Below are 16881 nucleotides of genomic sequence, written 5' to 3' on the forward strand. Positions count from 1 at the left end.
AAAAAAAATCCGTAACTTTACCCACCTGGATCTTTAGACCCAGGCAAGCTTAGGCAATTGCCTATTGAGTATACCTAGTGTGGTTAAAAGCTTTGCCGTAGGGACTTGGCTATGAATTAAAGAAGGGGGAGGGTTGGGTCACCGACCCCAACTTTGGACCTCCGAAAAAAAAGTCCATAACTTTAACCACCTGGATCTTTGGGCCTAGGCAAGCTTAGGCAATTGCCTATCGATTGTACCTAGTGTGGTTAAAAGCTTTGCCATAGGGACATGGCTATGAATTAAAGACGGGGAGGGTAGGGTCACCCGACCCCAACTTTGGACCTCCAAAAAAAAAACCGTAACTTTACCCCCCTGGATCTTTGGGCCCAGGCAAGCTTAGAAAATTGCCTATCGAGTGTACACAGTGTGGTTAAAAGCTTTGCCGTAGGGACTTGACTATGAATTAAAGAAACGGGAGAGTAGGGTCACCCAACCCCAACTTTGGACCTCCGAACACAAAAATTTCCGTAACTTTACCCACCTGGATCTTTGGGCCCAGGCATGCAAGCTTAGGCAATTGCATATCGAATGTACACAGTGTGGTTAAAAGTTTTGCCGTAGGGACTTGGCTATGAATTAAAGAAGGGGGAGGGTAGGGTCACCCGACCCCAACTTTGGACCTCCGAACAAAAATTTCCGTAAATTTTCCCACCTGGATCTTTAAGCCAAGGCAAGCTTAGGCAATTGCCTATCGAGTGTACCTAGTGTGGTTAAAAGCTTTGCCGTAGGTACTTGGCTATGAATTAAAGAAGGGGGAGGGTAGGGTCACCCGACCCCAACTTTGGACCTCCGAAAAAAAATTCCGTAACTTTACACACCTGGATCTTTAGACCCAGGCAAGCTTAGGCAATTGCCTATCGGGTGTACCTAGTGTGGTTAAAAGCTTTGCCGTAGGGACTTGGCTATGAATTAAAGAAGGGGGAGGGTAGGGACACCCGACTGCAACTTTGGACCTCCGAAAAACAAAATGCGTTACTTTACCCACCTGGATCTTTGGGCTTAGGCAAGCTTAGGCAATTGCCTATTGAGTGTCCCACGGTGGTTAAAAGCTTTGCCGTAGGGACTTGGCTATGAATTTAAGAAGAGGGAGGGTAGGGTCACCTGACCCCAACTTTGGACCTCCGAACAAAAATTTCCGTAACTTTACCCACCTGGATCTTTGGGCCCAGGCAAGCTTAGGCAATTACCTATCGAGTGTACACAGTGTGGTTAAAAGCTTTGCCGTAGGGATTTGGCTATGAATTAAAGAAGGGGAGGGTAGGGTCACCCGACCCCAACTTTGGACCTCCGAAAATAAAATCCGTAACTTTACCCACCTGGATCTTTGGGCCCAGGCAAGCTTATGCATTTGCCTATCGAGTGTACCTAATTTGGTTAAAAGCTTTGCTGTAGGGACTTGGCTATGAATTAAAGAAGGGGGAGGGTAGGGTCACCCGACCCCGACTTTGGACCTCCGAAAAAAAGATCCGTAACTTTACCCACCTGGATCTTTGGGACCAGTTAAGCTTAGGTAATTGTCTATCGAGTGTACATAGTGTGGTTAAAAGCTTTGCCGTAGGGATTTGGCTATGAATTAAAGAAGGGGAGGGTAGGGTCACCCGACCCCAACTTTGGACCTCCGAAAATAAAATCCGTAACTTTACCCACCTGGATCTTTAGGCCCAGGCAAGCTTAGGTAATTGCCTATTGATTGTACCTAGTGTGGTTAAAAGCTTTGCCGTAGGGACTTGGCTAAGAGATAAAAAGGGGAAGGGTAGGGTCACCCGACCCCAACTTTGGACCTCCGGAAAAAAAATCCGACACTTTACCCACCTGGATCTTTGGACCCAGGCAAGCTTAGGTAATAGCCTATCGAGTGTACCTAGTGTGGATAAAAGTTTTGTCGTAGGGACTTTGCTATGAATTAAATAAGGGGGATGGTAGGGTCACCCGACCCCAACTTTGGACCTCCGAAAAAAATCCGTACCTTTACCCACTTGGATCTTTGGGCCCAGACAAGCTTAGGTAATTGCCTATCGAGTTTACCTAGTGTGGATGAAAGTTTTATCGTAGGGACTTTGCTATGAATTAAATAAGGGGTAGGGTAGGGTCACCCGACCACAACTTTGGACCTCAAAAAAAAAAGTTCCGTAACTTTACCCACCTGCTTATTTGGGCCCAGGTAACCTTAGGCAACTGTCTCTCATTTGTACCTAGTTGGCAAAAAAGCTTTGCCGTAGGGAAAATTTTGTGAAGGAAAGAAGGGGGATGGTAGGGTCACCCGACCCCAACTTTGGACCTCAAAAAAAAAAGTTCCGTAACTTTCCCACCTGGGTATTTGGGCCCAGGTAACCTTAGGCAAGTGTCTCTCATTTGTACCTAGTGGGCAAAAAAGCTTTGCCGTAGGGAAAATTTTGTGAAGGAAAGAAGGGAGATGGTAGGGTCACCCTACCCCATCTTTGGACCTAAAAAAAAAAAGATTCCGTAACTTTACCCACCTGGGTATTTGGGCCCAGGTAACCTTAGGCAAGTGTCTCTCATTTGTACCTAGTGGGCAAATAAGCTTTGCCGTAGGGAAAATTTTGTGAAGGAAAGAAGGGGGATGGTAGGGTCACCCTAACCCCAACTTTGGACCTCAAAAAAAAAAGTTCCGTAACTTTACCCACCTGGGTATTTGGGCCCAGGTAACCAAAGGCAAGTGTCTCTCATTTGTACCTAGTGGGCAAAAAAGCTTTGCCGTAGGGAAAATTTTGTGAAGGAAAGAAGGGGATGGTAGGGTCACCCTAACCCCAACTTTGGACCTAAAAAAAAAAAGATTCCGTAACTTTACCCACCTAGGTATTTGGGCCCAGGTAACCTTAGGCAAGTGTCTCTCATTTGTACCTAGTGGGCAAAAAAGCTGTGCCGTAGGGAAAATTTTGTGAAGGAAAGAAGGGGGATGGTAGGTTCACACCTACCCCAACTTTGGACCTCAAAAAAAAAAAAGTTCCGTAACTTTACCCACCTAGGTATTTGGGCCCAGGTAACCTTAGGCAAGTGTCTCTCATTTGTACCTAGTGGGAAAAACAGCTTTGCCGTAGGGAAAATTTTGTGAAGGAAAGAAGGGGGATGGTAGGGTCACCCTACCCCAACTTTGGACCTCAAAAAAAAAGTTCCGTAACTTTACCCACCTGGGTATTTGGGCCCAGATAACCTTAGGCAAGTGTCTCTCATTTGTATCTAGTGGGCAAAAAATCTTTGCCGTAGGGAAAATTTTGTGAAGGAAAGAAGGGGGATGGTAGGGTCACCCTACCCCAACTTTGGACCTCAAAAAAAAAAGTTCCGTAACTTTACCCACCTGGGTATTTTGGCCCAGGTAACCTTAGGCAAGTGTCTCTCATTTGTACCTAGTGGGCAAAAAAGCTTTGCCGTAGGGAAAATTTTGTGAAGGAAAGAAGGGGGATGGTAGGGTCACCCTAACCCCAACTTTGGACCTCAAAAAAAAAAATTCCGTAACTTTACCCACCTGGGTATTTGGGCCCAGGTAACCTTAGGCAAGTGTCTCTCATTTGTACCTAGTGGGCAAAAAAGCTTTGCCATAGGGAAAATTTTGTGAAGGAAAGAAGGGGGATGGTAGGTTCACACCTACCCCAACTTTGGACCTCAAAAAAAAAAGTTCCGTAACTTTACCCACCTAGATCTTTGGGCCAAGGCAAGCTTAGGCAATTGCCTATCGAGTGTACCTAGTGTGTTTTAAAGCTTTGCCGTAGGGACTTGGCTATGAATTAAAGAAGGGGGAGGGTAGGGTCACCCGACCCCAACTTTAAACCTCCGAAAAATAAATTCCGTAACTTTACCCACCTGGATCTTTGGGCCCAGGCAAGCTTAGGGAATTGCCTATCGAGTGTACCTAGTGTGGTTAAAAGCTTTGCCGTAGGGACTTGGCTATGAATTAAAGAAGGGGGAGAGTAGGGTCACCCGACCCCAACTTTGGACCTCAGAAAAAGAATCCGTAACTTTACCCACCTGGATCTTTGGGCCCAGGCAAGCTTAGGCAATTGCCTATCGAGTGTACCTAGTGTGGTTAAAAGCTTTGACGTAGGGACTTGGCTATGAATTAAAGAAGGGGGAGGGTAGGGTCAACCGACCCCAACTTAGGGGGTCACCCTACCACATCCGGGACTTTGCCGTATGGAAATGTTTACGGATCATAGTTATTTTACATAGGCTTGAATCTAAATAATTTTTTGTTTAGATTAACCAAAATATTTATGTCAAATCGTTCTCGTTCTATTTGACGTGTGTCGTTTTTACATATCGCTTTTCTTATAAGAATGTAATAAATAAATTACTAGAGTGACTATTTACTTATGAATAATTTCCTGAACTAGCTTGTTCTTAGGCGAAAAGTGAATATAATGGTTATCAGCTTTTCTTTTCAATCGAATAATTTCTATAAGCTTGAAGATCTAATTGTATCGCTACACTAGTTTATTGTTACCCGTTGTTATAAATTGTTATTATTATTATTATACAGATAAAACCCATCCCTTATGGTCCGAGTACACAGTTATTTCGTAGTGCATTTCTTTTAGACAATAAATGTAAATAAAAAAAATCCCACCTGCGCTTTCTCAATAACATTTTTACAGTATGTTGTACTACTTTTGGGACAAATTATATCAAATTTATAGAAAACTTCATCAGCTCTAACTCAAAATATGGACAATTTTGTGTTAAGGGTGTCTTGAAATCTTTTGACAGCTTCCGAAGTGCTAATTTTTGACCTTTTTCAGCTGGACCTAATCACTACTTTACCTAAATATTTATGACCCAAATTTTTTTACAGTGTCATTTCACCCCCCAACTTGCTATATGAGGCATAAAACATGGAGAATTAAATTTGGAAGGGGTATAACAAAAATTGGCAAGTAACACACTGTCCACATTAAGGACTATATTTGTGTACTCGGACCTTATCAGAGAGAAAGAAGAAAGGGTTAATAGCTAAAACATTTTTTAGATTCCCGGCTTTAAAAAAAAGTCGTATTTAGTACACGAATAAATAATTAAACTTTGTATGTGTTAAAATGGAATTACATTTCATCTTCCTACTGGAAATTATTTGTCATCATATTTATCTATTTGTCATCATATTTATTTATTTGTCATCATATTTATTTATTTGTCATTATATTTATAAGTACGTTTGGTGTTGTTGCAAGTCTTCGGTTTTTGGGCATGATCATGTTGGCGCGTTTTCTTATTGTTCGCTGGCTTATTGTTCGCTAGCTTGATTCACCTTATTGTTCGCTGGCTTATTGTTCGCTAGCTTGAGTCTGGTCCAGACGATGAGGAATTATGTAATACAACAAGTAGCGGTTTTATACCCAAGGCTGAGACGTCTGTGGACTACTATTAAAACCTTATAATTTCAGGGCCTAAGATAAAGGAGTTTTTACTATTCCTGACAATTGTATACACAAGATAATGAATATCATTTGTGTTTAGCTAAAACGGAAAGTATTTGTTAGGGAGATATAGCTTCTTTGGTAGCCAGGACAGCTTAATATATCCATTTCTCAAGTTAAAGGCAATATTGTATATTTATTGACAAAACATTTGTCTTATGATATAAATAGTGTTCATTCATACTGGAGCAGTAATATACATTTATCTGTAGACAGTATTGGTCTTATTAATAAAAAGATTTAAGGTTTTAAATGCACATGAAGCCAATATTTAACCTTATAAATCTGAAGTTCTTGGCAGACTATAGCGTACAGTGAAAACCCATGTAATATTGTTCACGATATGTGGTTTATAGAATGTGAGGTTTCTACAAGTTCCAAATGGAAGGAGTTCACAGTAGTGAAAAATGTATTTTTGTCGTTGATAAACTTTTTAGCTTGCAACAATATAAGATTACTAGTAACCACATTTAAATATGTTGTTAGTAAAAGGAGCACGACATCAGTATTGCAAAAGTTGATTTTAGACATTTTAGCACATATATATTGCACAATGTTTATATTGACATGGTAGTGAGTCTACGTACTGAGGATAAGAGAGCAGATTATCTTAGTCGGATTGTTGATTAACATGATTGACTACAGGCTAATTCTGAATTTGTATTTCAGATAGTTGATGATTGGCTACAGGCTAATTCTGAATTTGTATTTCAGATAGTTGAATCCCTTAGGGGACCTCATGAGGTTGACTAGTTTACCTCAGGTGACAATTTTTAAATTGATAGTTTTTTATTCCAGATTTTGGAATGTGAATTCGTCAGGTATTGACGCTTTCACGGTTGATTGACGAGGGATTAACGGGTTGTTCGTTTCACCTGTTTCTTTGTTCCCACAAGAATTAATGTATTTTCGACAGTGAAAATTAAACTTTTACTCTATACTGGCTCTATGCTGGTTTTTTGGCTAAAGCTTTTTCTATATGGTGATGGTTTTTCTATATGGTGATGGTTTCTTTTCTGAAGTGACAAATTTTATGGATCTTTCTACTTACAGACATGCTTATATAGCTGGTAGAGTAAAAAGACCATATTTGGCAATGTTGATTTAACATTTGCATATTTAATAGCATTAATGATGGATTTTTCATCCAGTCATATATCACTTTGATGTGAGCATGTATTATAGATCACTTTGATGTGAGCATGTATTATAGATCACTTTGATGTGAGCATGAATATGATAGATCTCTCTTGATCTCTTGCATGTATATGATAGATCTCTCTTGATCTCTTGGTATAGATTACTAGCTTTACTAGATTTGAATCTCAGTTTTTGATTTGAGATTTCATATGAATTTTGTGGATAATTAGATGCATAGTACTTAGCTGATAGTTATAATTTTAGATTGCTTTTATTAGTTATGTTTTATTTTTTAATTACAAATATATTTTTGCAGGCACTCACCGGAAGAATTGCAGAATTAACCTGCTTCACTAGTTAGCAAAGTGAATTTTCTCTCAGAACTTATGTAGGAATCTTAGCAGTTTCGACTATAAAGGATATTATCTGAGTATTTTACGCTGGAATAATTGGGCTGCATCAAACAGAATTGAAAATGGTTATACTGTACCAGCAAAAGCTTTTTACGTTGTTTTATATTTAGCTGTATTGACACATTCGAGAAATACTGTTAGTCCAGTTGAACAACCGTTTTACTCTTTACAGTGGATACGTTCTCTTATTGGATCATCATGTTTACCGACGAATTCGTCTTTAGTAATTAACCTACTAGAAGATGTGAGGCGTAGCTTGCCTACTCCTACGAATATAAAGGAGCCTGTTTCGCTAGAATTACTGCATGTAATGTGGGTTGTTATGTTTTCTTTTGGTGACTTGTATAATCAGCGTATTTGATATTTGTACGTGTTTCAGTGCTTTTGCGAGTTGAGTTGCTATCTATTCGACGAAGTGATTATTTTAAGTTATTTTAGATCATTATATGTCTATTGTCATTTAACGTTTCAAAACAAGCGTATACAGATTGAGAGAAGGCGATTCAGTGTCATTCGTATAAGTGTCAGTGAAACATTTGATTTATTTCTGCATTGGGCTGATTTTTCTTGCTATTTTGATGGGGTTACTTATTTATTTATTTTATTCTACTTTTTGTTTGGATTTTTTCCAAATGTTTAGATGTTGATGTTTTACGTAATAGAATACGCCAGTGTCATACTATAGGATGCGCGAGCCCTTTATTGAAGTGTTCTGTCGTATGTTCTTCATAGTAAGTGTTATGGGTTTCACAGTTTTAGGTCTGAAGGTGCTAGTGCTTGTGCTAAATTAGGTTTTAAGTTTATAGAGACACGGTAGATGGTGTTCCGAAACGGTAAACGATATTATCGTGAAGGATTCTTTGGATAATTTCTAGCATTATTTTCAGATCTTTATTACATGATATAGATCACCTTTTTTTTTTTTTTTTTTTTTTTTTAAAATTTTCCCGTTCTTTGTGTTTTCGGCCCTCGGCTCTGTCGTGTGGTATTGCACTTTACTATTTGTTGTTATTTATTAGTATGATTATTATCAGTGGTTGTGGTATATGGGTGTTAACGGAAGAAGAAATATAATTTCAGTCGGTTGATTTTATGAATTAGAATGAATTGTCTGCCCATATAGGTGGCGTTTAGGTTAAGTGGTTTGTGTGATTTGGCGGTTAAATCATTCGGCACGACAGGGTCTACTCGATAGGTCACGTTAATTTTTACATCCATGCTATTTGATATTAGTTTGTATCATGCATTAAGAGATCGATTGTTTACAAATGTTTGTGTGTATTGAAATACTAATACATATATATATTTTGTGACTTGTATAATTATTAGTGGTTGTGGTATATGGGTTATTTGTTGTTATTTATTAGTATGATTATTATCAGTGGTTGTGATTTATTCCAATGAAGAAGGCCGTAATGGCCGAAACGTATGGGAATTTGTTTTATAGTTTTTATTATATATATATATATATATATATAACTCGTCTAAACATCAACCCAACAATGTTAGATCTGTAAATTTGCTTTCGCAAATTTTTGGTTCTTCCCTCGCCGGGATTCGAACCCATGCTACTGTGATATCGTGACACCAAATCGCCTGCACTGCAGCCGTCCCGCTAGACCACACGACCACCTGGGCTCTCACAAAAAGAGCTTTCGGTGGCCATATGTTACCTTTCCACGTCAGTTTTAATCTAGCGGCGTACTACAGTACATGATATATTAGGCATGAAGATGTTATTGTTACAGATCAGCTAAATTATCTATAGTAAAGGATCCTACAAATTAATGTAAGATACAGTCACAGAAAATAATTATATTCATAAGTACGTCTGAGTCAGTGACAACCCTACAACAGATGTGTCCATCGGATCGCCATCAATGATGGTGATACATGGCTGTGTACATAATGTATATAAAACTCGTCTAAACATCAACCCAACAATGTTAGATCTGTAAATATATATATACAACTCGTCTAAACATCAACCCAACAATGTTAGATCTGTAAATTTGCTTTCGCAAATTTTTGGTTCTTCCCTCGCCGGGATTCGAACCCATGCTACTGTGATATCGTGACACCAAATCGCCTGCACTGCAGCCGTCCCGCTAGACCACACGACCACCTGGGCTCTCAAAAAAAGAGCTTTCGGTGGCCATATGTTACCTTTCCTCGTCAGTTTTAATCTAGCGGCGTACTACAGTACATGATATATAAGGCATGAAGATGTTATTGTTACAGATCAGCTAAATTATCTATAGTAAAGGATCCTACAAATTAATGTAAGATACAGTCACAGAAAATAATTATATTCATAAGTACGTCTGAGTCAGTGACAACCCTACAACAGATGTATCCATCGGATCGCCATCAATGATGGTGATACATGGCTGTGTACATAATGTATATACAACTCGTCTAAACATCAACCCAACAATGTTAGATCTGTAAATTTGCTTTCGCAAATTTTTGGTTCTTCCCTCGCCGGGATTCGAACCCATGCTACTGTGATATCGTGACACCAAATCGCCTGCACTGCAGCCGTCCCGCTAGACCACACGACCACCTGGGCTCTCAAAAAAAGAGCTTTCGGTGGCCATATGTTACCTTTCCTCGTCAGTTTTAATCTAGCGGCGTACTACAGTACATGATATATAAGGCATGAAGATGTTATTGTTACAGATCAGCTAAATTATCTATAGTAAAGGATCCTACAAATTAATGTAAGATACAGTCACAGAAAATAATTATATTCATAAGTACGTCTGAGTCAGTGACAACCCTACAACAGATGTATCCATCGGATCGCCATCAATGATGGTGATACATGGCTGTATACATAATGTATATACAACTCGTCTAAACATCAACCCAACAATGTTAGATCTGTAAATTTGCTTTCGCAAATTTTTGGTTCTTCCCTCGCCGGGATTCGAACCCATGCTACTGTGATATCGTGACACCAAATCGCCTGCACTGCAGCCGTCCCGCTAGACCACACGACCACCTGGGCTCTCAAAAAAAGAGCTTTCGGTGGCCATATGTTACCTTTCCTCGTCAGTTTTAATCTAGCGGCGTACTACAGTACATGATATATAAGGCATGAAGATGTTATTGTTACAGATCAGCTAAATTATCTATAGTAAAGGATCCTACAAATTAATGTAAGATACAGTCACAGAAAATAATTATATTCATAAGTACGTCTGAGTCAGTGACAACCCTACAACAGATGTATCCATCGGATATATATATATATATATATATCTAGCGGGAAGGCTAGAGTGCAGGCGATTTGGTGTCACGATATCTCAGTAGCATAGGTTCGTATCCCGGCGAGGGAAGAACAAGAATTTGCGGAAGCAAATTTACAGATCTAATTTGGTTGATGTTTAGACGAGTTGTATATATATCTATATAAATGATGACTTTTCGTACTGATTCGAAATTTGTATAAAATAAATATCATTTAATGGTTGTTATTAAACCAGCCCTCGGCTCTGTCGTGTGGTATTGCACTTTACTATTTGTTGTTATTTATTAGTATGATTATTATCAGTGGTTGTGGTATATGGGTGTTAACGGAAGAAGAAAAATATGCGTCTGGGTTATCGAGACTAGTCATCCAGACGCTCTACTTTGAAAAATAAAGCGGCTGGATGATCGAGACTAGTTACATATCACAGTAATCAAGAACTTTAACTCTGCCAAATATTTTGGCGCGAAAGAAGGAGCAAAGTAAATAAGTAATGGTAAAAAAATTGTACCATTCCAGTTGAAAAAATATAAAATTCAATCGGATCGGAAAATTTTCCGGACAGGAGCAAGTAAATCAGTAGTGAAAAAAAAAATGTACCAGTCCAGTCGAAAAATTATAATTTTGAATCGAATCGGAAAATTTTCCGGACAATGATTCCTCCGCCTAATGCATACGAGGTTATTTCTTCGTGAAACCAGAAAGGCCGAGTTGTTCCTATTGAGCTAATCGGATGTTATTCTAAATTGGGGATTCATTTAGATCTAGTATTTTATTATCGGAACATTATTTAAAAGTATGTATTTGTATTTTATTTACAGATTGCCCAAATTTATTTCGTCATAAAACGGTGAAATCCGTGACTGATATTTTCTGGAATCTAAGTCGATGTTATTTTAAACTAGGGGGTTTCCACATTTATATTTGGCAATCTATTGATATTCTATTGATATTTATTACTATTTAAGCGTACTTAACGCAGATTATTTGATTATTTAACTATTGTATTGAGATTGATTGTGATATTCTATGTTTTCATGAAAGTCTGAAGTAATAATAACGATTAAGAAATTGAAGTACGTTCTTGACTTTTTATTTGCATTTTGAATAGTTTTGACAAACCGCTCGCAAAACGCATACATTCAAAATACTGGTGGCAGCGGTATACTTACCTATACTCTTTTATTAAGAAAAGAATTTTTAAATGAAAATAGATATAATAACTTAAATGATATAGATAAATTAAAACATATCCTCAATCCTGAAACAAAACAGGACACTTGCAAATTAGGCTCCTTTTTAAAAAAGTCACTAAGACTGAGGGCAGGGAGTCCTTGATATAATTTGAATCTCTTATATATTGATTTAAAAAAAAAAGACAAATTATAGTTCAAAGTGTCTCCATTGTTTATTTTCATTGTTTTATGCAAACTGTATATTATGTATAATGTTTTAAGCCATTGGTCCATATGGGCGTAAAGTGCTTTTCAATAAAGAAAAAAAAAAAATTATTTTGGTATTTTTCAAAATTGTTTTTGAAATTATAAGAATTATGGTTATTTCCAAAAAAGAATTGAAATATTCTAGGAAATAATAAAATTTTATTTATTAAACTGTAGGAAGATAAAATTGTAATATATAGGTTTTTAGAAAGGGAGAAAAGTAGGGTACATCTATAAGTAGTGAAAACTATAGATTACAATTTTAGTAGTAAAAACTACGGGTTACATATATAAGTAGTGAAAACTACGAGTTGCAATTTAAGCAGTGAAAACTACTGGTTATAATTCTTGGCATTGAATAGATTTGATTGATTTGACTCGTAAGTTTTAGAAGTAAAATTGCTCAATTATTGAAATATTTGAAATGTCGAAAGGCGTAAATAAAGGCGTAAATAGCAATTGGGACCTAAGACCCAGACCTTTTACCCGACCCCAATCTTTTAATGGGAGAAATAATGTAATATCAGGCCAAACAAACAAAGTAAACGATCCTGGTAAATCAACAGATGAGAGTATGCATATTGATACACACTCTAATAGGTTTTTACATACTGATAACTTGGTAGCTAATGCTGAAATACATGTAGATAGTAATTTTCAGAGGAGGGGTGGTATTATATACAATAAATGTAGAAGTGAAAGTGAACTATATAAAACCAGACAAGAGCCTATGCAGGTAGAAATGCAAAATACAAGTGATTCTGAAATTCTCAAACTTAAACAAGATATAAAAGATTTAACATCCGCTCTTAGTAGAACTAGATTTGAGCTTGACCATACTGAAAAACAATTAGACAAAACTAGTGAAGAATTGCAAGTTCGTAATCAACAATTAGACAAAACTAGTGAAGAATTGCAAGTTCGTAATCAACAATTAGACAAAGCTAGTGAAGAATTGCAAGTTCGTAAACAACAATTAGACAAAACTAGTGAAGAATTGCAAGTTAATAAGCAACAGTTAAATCAAGTTGAACATGAATTGATTCAGACTAAACAAGCAATAAAAAATTATCAGAGAGAAGTTGCTGTTTCTCAAAATGAATTAAATTTTGTTAAGGGTGAGCTCGAAAGCGTAAAAAATGCTGAAATCAGACAACCAAGATCGCAAATAAACAACTCTGACCTAGTTACATGTAACAGATCATTTCAAGGAATACACGTAGTTGGGAACATGCAAATTCTGAGGAAGTGGCCAAGTTTGAATACAATCATGGGATTGGGCAATACACAACAAACACTAGAATCAGAGATAATATGCAAATGCACAACTTTAATACACAAACGTTTCCTTCTAGTTTTCAAAGTAATAAGTCGAATATTACTGTTTCTCATGGTGACGAACCAAAATTTAGACTCCACTTATTCAACGGTAAAACAGATTTCAAAAGTTTTTGGACAGTTTTTCAAATCGGTGTGAGGAAATTTCAATGGGATAACGACAAGCAGATTGAACAGCTTATAATTGTGTTGTTTGAAGGATGAAGCGTTGACATTTTCTACAGATTTACCGGATAAAATCCGATGTGATATTTTTGCATTTCACGCAGCCCTTGAGAAAAGATTTGGCGATTATGTATTACCCGAACAGCATCGTAAGTATCTTTTAAACGTTAGAAAGAACTACAAGGAAACATTAGTTGAATATGCTTCACGCATTGACAATTTAGTTCGCAAAGCATATCCTGGTATTGAGGATTCACATCTGTTTAACTATAGAGAACTTAATTCGTGATTTGCCGGATCAGAACTTAGCCTATGAGGTGAAAACAAAAAGTCCGACGTCTGTAGATGAGGCTATAAGACTGGTAACTTGGCATGAATGTTGTAAAAATGGAACTAAGAAACGTGCTTCCGCCGATATTAGACAAGTGGAATATGCATACGAGAGCAATACACTCGCCTCTGCAGAACACCAGGACGATTAAGGAAAATCATACGAACTTTGATATGGCAATATCAGAGTATTTTTGTGTAGACCTTAATTTTTATATTTTTTATAATGTAGATATGAAACTTGTGGTGATATTTTGTTATTGATGAATTGTAAAAAAAATGATTTATTGTTTTATTGTGAAGAATAGTAATATGATTGTATCCACTCAGTATACTGTATACTAACATGTGTAGAGTTGTGCACTTTGAGAAATACATTCAGTTATTGGAATTGTTTTGGAGGTAATATTTTTATCAAACAGGTGGAATTGGTTGGTCCTATTGGCGTTGTAATCCTTTTGTAGTAAAGCTGACTTATACTATTTTGATGTGAAGCTGCTTTCGGTGGTGTATATTTGCAATATGGGATACTTTAGGTGCCATGTGTTGTTTTGGTGCGATAATAAGTTTTAGGCGAAAGGATAGTCTAGATTGCAATATACATTTTGGTTACACCATGGGTATGCTGTCTGCACCATTTTAGATATTTTTCGGGAAATGCTGATGCCTTTTTTTTATTGGTTGTACTATTGTACTTATTTTTATACTTATGTTTGTATGGTACATCAGTATCAAAGTTGGGTATATATTTATACTCGAAGGTACCCTTGATTGTGGTATAGAACTTGATAGGACATGTGCCGGCTAAAAGTAAGCTGGCGTTTGAAGAAGTTTAGAGGGCTTCTTGGTGTTTATAATTCCACTGTCTGATAGAATAGAGAATATAAGTGATTTTTTCATGAGACGTTTTAGGTAGCAACTAATGTCATGTTATTAGATATTTGTACATAATTTGTGTGTGTATTTGTACTAAAAGAGGAGAAATCTTCAGTACAGTATACAAGTTTAGTTTATGTTAGTTATAAAATAATGTTATGTTTATACAATGAAAATATAGTAATATTTTGGGGACAAAATACATTCTGAGAGGGAGGCAGTGTTGTGATCGTATTTCGGTACGTGATCGTTCTCCGGTATTTTGATAAACCCCGAGTTTTGAATAAACCTGTTATGTGTTTTCATTGTTGTTTAAATATGGTTAATATTGCAAGATAAGTATTGTATGAATTGATTACGTTCGTCTGTGTATTATTTTAGTAACGTTCAGTTCCTATGTAGAAATTCCGCGAGTCAATGTGTTTTACGGGAAAAGGGACGTGTTTTGACGTCAGCCGGAACTAGGAAAACCAAACTTGGAAGCTTAATTTTAAATTCCCAGCTGATCGGATGTTTTTCGGATAGCAAAGCTTTATTCTAAATTGGGGATTCATTTAGATCTAGTATTTTATTATCGGAACATTATTTAAAAGTATGTATTTGTATTTTATTTACAGATTGCCAGTATTTATTTCGTCATAAAACGGTGAAATCCGTGACTGATATTTTCTGGAATCTAAGTCGATGTTATTTTAAACTAGGGGGTTTCCACATTTATATTTGGCAATCTATTGATATTCTATTGATATTTATTACTATTTAAGCGTACTTAACGCAGATTATTTGATTATTTAACTATTGTATTGAGATTGATTGTGATATTCTATGTTTTCATGAAAGTCTGAAGTAATAATAACGATTTAGAAATTGAAGTACGTTCTTGACTTTTTATTTGCATTTTGAATAGTTTTGACAAACCGCTCGCAAAACGCATACATTCAAAATACTATATTAAAAACAAAATGTGTCCTTCATTTGGCAATGTTTACTCATTACTCTATTCAGCCCCATCCAGACCCTATTGCAAAAATTTAAGTTTTGTTTCTCTCTTCCTAATTTTAATATTCATGAAAGTGATACCAATGTCAGAATCTGTTATGGAAAATAAAAACCTTCATTTTTTGTAAAAAGAATTACTGCAGAGAATAATTCGATAAACATAATTATTTCTGGGTTCACCTGATCTTTAAAGATTAGAATAAGCAATATAATTATTTGTGCTCGGCTACAAACCTCCGTCGACATTGCAGTTAACATCGTATTCATCAAACTGAATGCATTGGTCAAATCCTTTAACTTTTGGGTAGTATGAAACAAATGCGTAACACATTTCTGCCTACAACAGAAAATTAAAAAAAGTTGGTAGCTATTTACACATTTAATGATAACTAAAACAAACACTATATAAGTACGTTGGGAGAGAACATTTCTTTCTATCCCTCCCATTTTTTCCTATTTCTTTTTTATGTACTCTGAAAATGTTTGCACCTGTCCTAAGTCAAGAATCTGATGTACAGTAGTTGTCGTTTGTTAATGTTATTTATTCGCGTTTTTCGTTTCTCGTTTTTCATATAGATTAGACCGTTGGTTTTCCCGTTTGAATGGTTTTACAGTAGTAATGTTGTGGCCCTTTATATATCTTGTTGTTCGGTACACTAGTAATTTTGGGGCCCTTTCTCTCTTGTTGTTCGGTGTGAGCCAAGGCTCCGTGCCGTACATTGACCTATAATGGTTTACTTTTATAATTTGCTATTTAGATGGAGAGTTGTCTCATTGACACTCACACCAAATCTATCTATTATATTATAAAAAAGAAATTATTTACTAGAAATGGCATTTACTCTTTACTATCAATTACAGTACTAGTTTGCAATTCGCAGCGGTCCTTGATAAATAATATTGTTTTTCAGTAATGTTTTACTTGTTTCACATTTGACTCGATACCTTTTATAGCCGATTTGCTCATTGTTCATGACAGACAATGACATAGCTTTTTAGTTTTTTGTCTTCTTATCTTAATAGATAAATGTGTATGATTGCCAATGAGAAACCTTTCCACTGGAGCGCTAAAACCGCGACCAATATGCCTATAAATGTATGCTCAGATGTATTTTATACAACAGGGATTCATATCGGATTACTGGTACCAAACCTTACATCAGATCCTTCTCCCCAATATATCGTATGGTTCTTATCACCGGAAGTAAACCAACAGGATAGTTTTACTTCATCACCTAGTAAAAATAGAAAGATTTTTTATTATAAATGTTTACTATTGCGGAATAATTTTTCCACGTTTTACTTTTGATAATTTTAGAATGTCTAAAGAAGAACGAACCCACGCCTTGTGTGAGGGCCAGTCTTATTTATTTTGCTCAGTGATAATACTTAAATAATTTGTGATAATCAGATAAAATGATTCAAATGATCAACATTAAGTTTCCAAAAAG

At 36.5% G+C, this 16881-nt stretch overlaps 1 protein-coding gene across 1 annotated transcript in view; it reads right to left on the reverse strand.

Moving 5' to 3' along the window:
• Positions 1-16881, reverse strand: part of LOC134693676 (dopamine beta-hydroxylase-like) — a 106087-nt gene that overhangs the window by 48809 nt on the left and 40397 nt on the right. Inside the window, exons 6-7 of the mRNA XM_063554568.1 lie at positions 16589-16665; positions 15665-15767 (exon numbers count right to left, since the gene is read on the reverse strand). Coding sequence (XP_063410638.1) covers positions 15665-15767; positions 16589-16665 — 180 coding nt within the window. The remainder of the gene's footprint in view (positions 1-15664; positions 15768-16588; positions 16666-16881) is intronic.

The sequence above is a fragment of the Mytilus trossulus genome, chromosome 12, assembly GCF_036588685.1.
Source record: "Mytilus trossulus isolate FHL-02 chromosome 12, PNRI_Mtr1.1.1.hap1, whole genome shotgun sequence".
Taxonomy (NCBI): Eukaryota; Metazoa; Mollusca; class Bivalvia; order Mytilida; family Mytilidae; genus Mytilus; species Mytilus trossulus.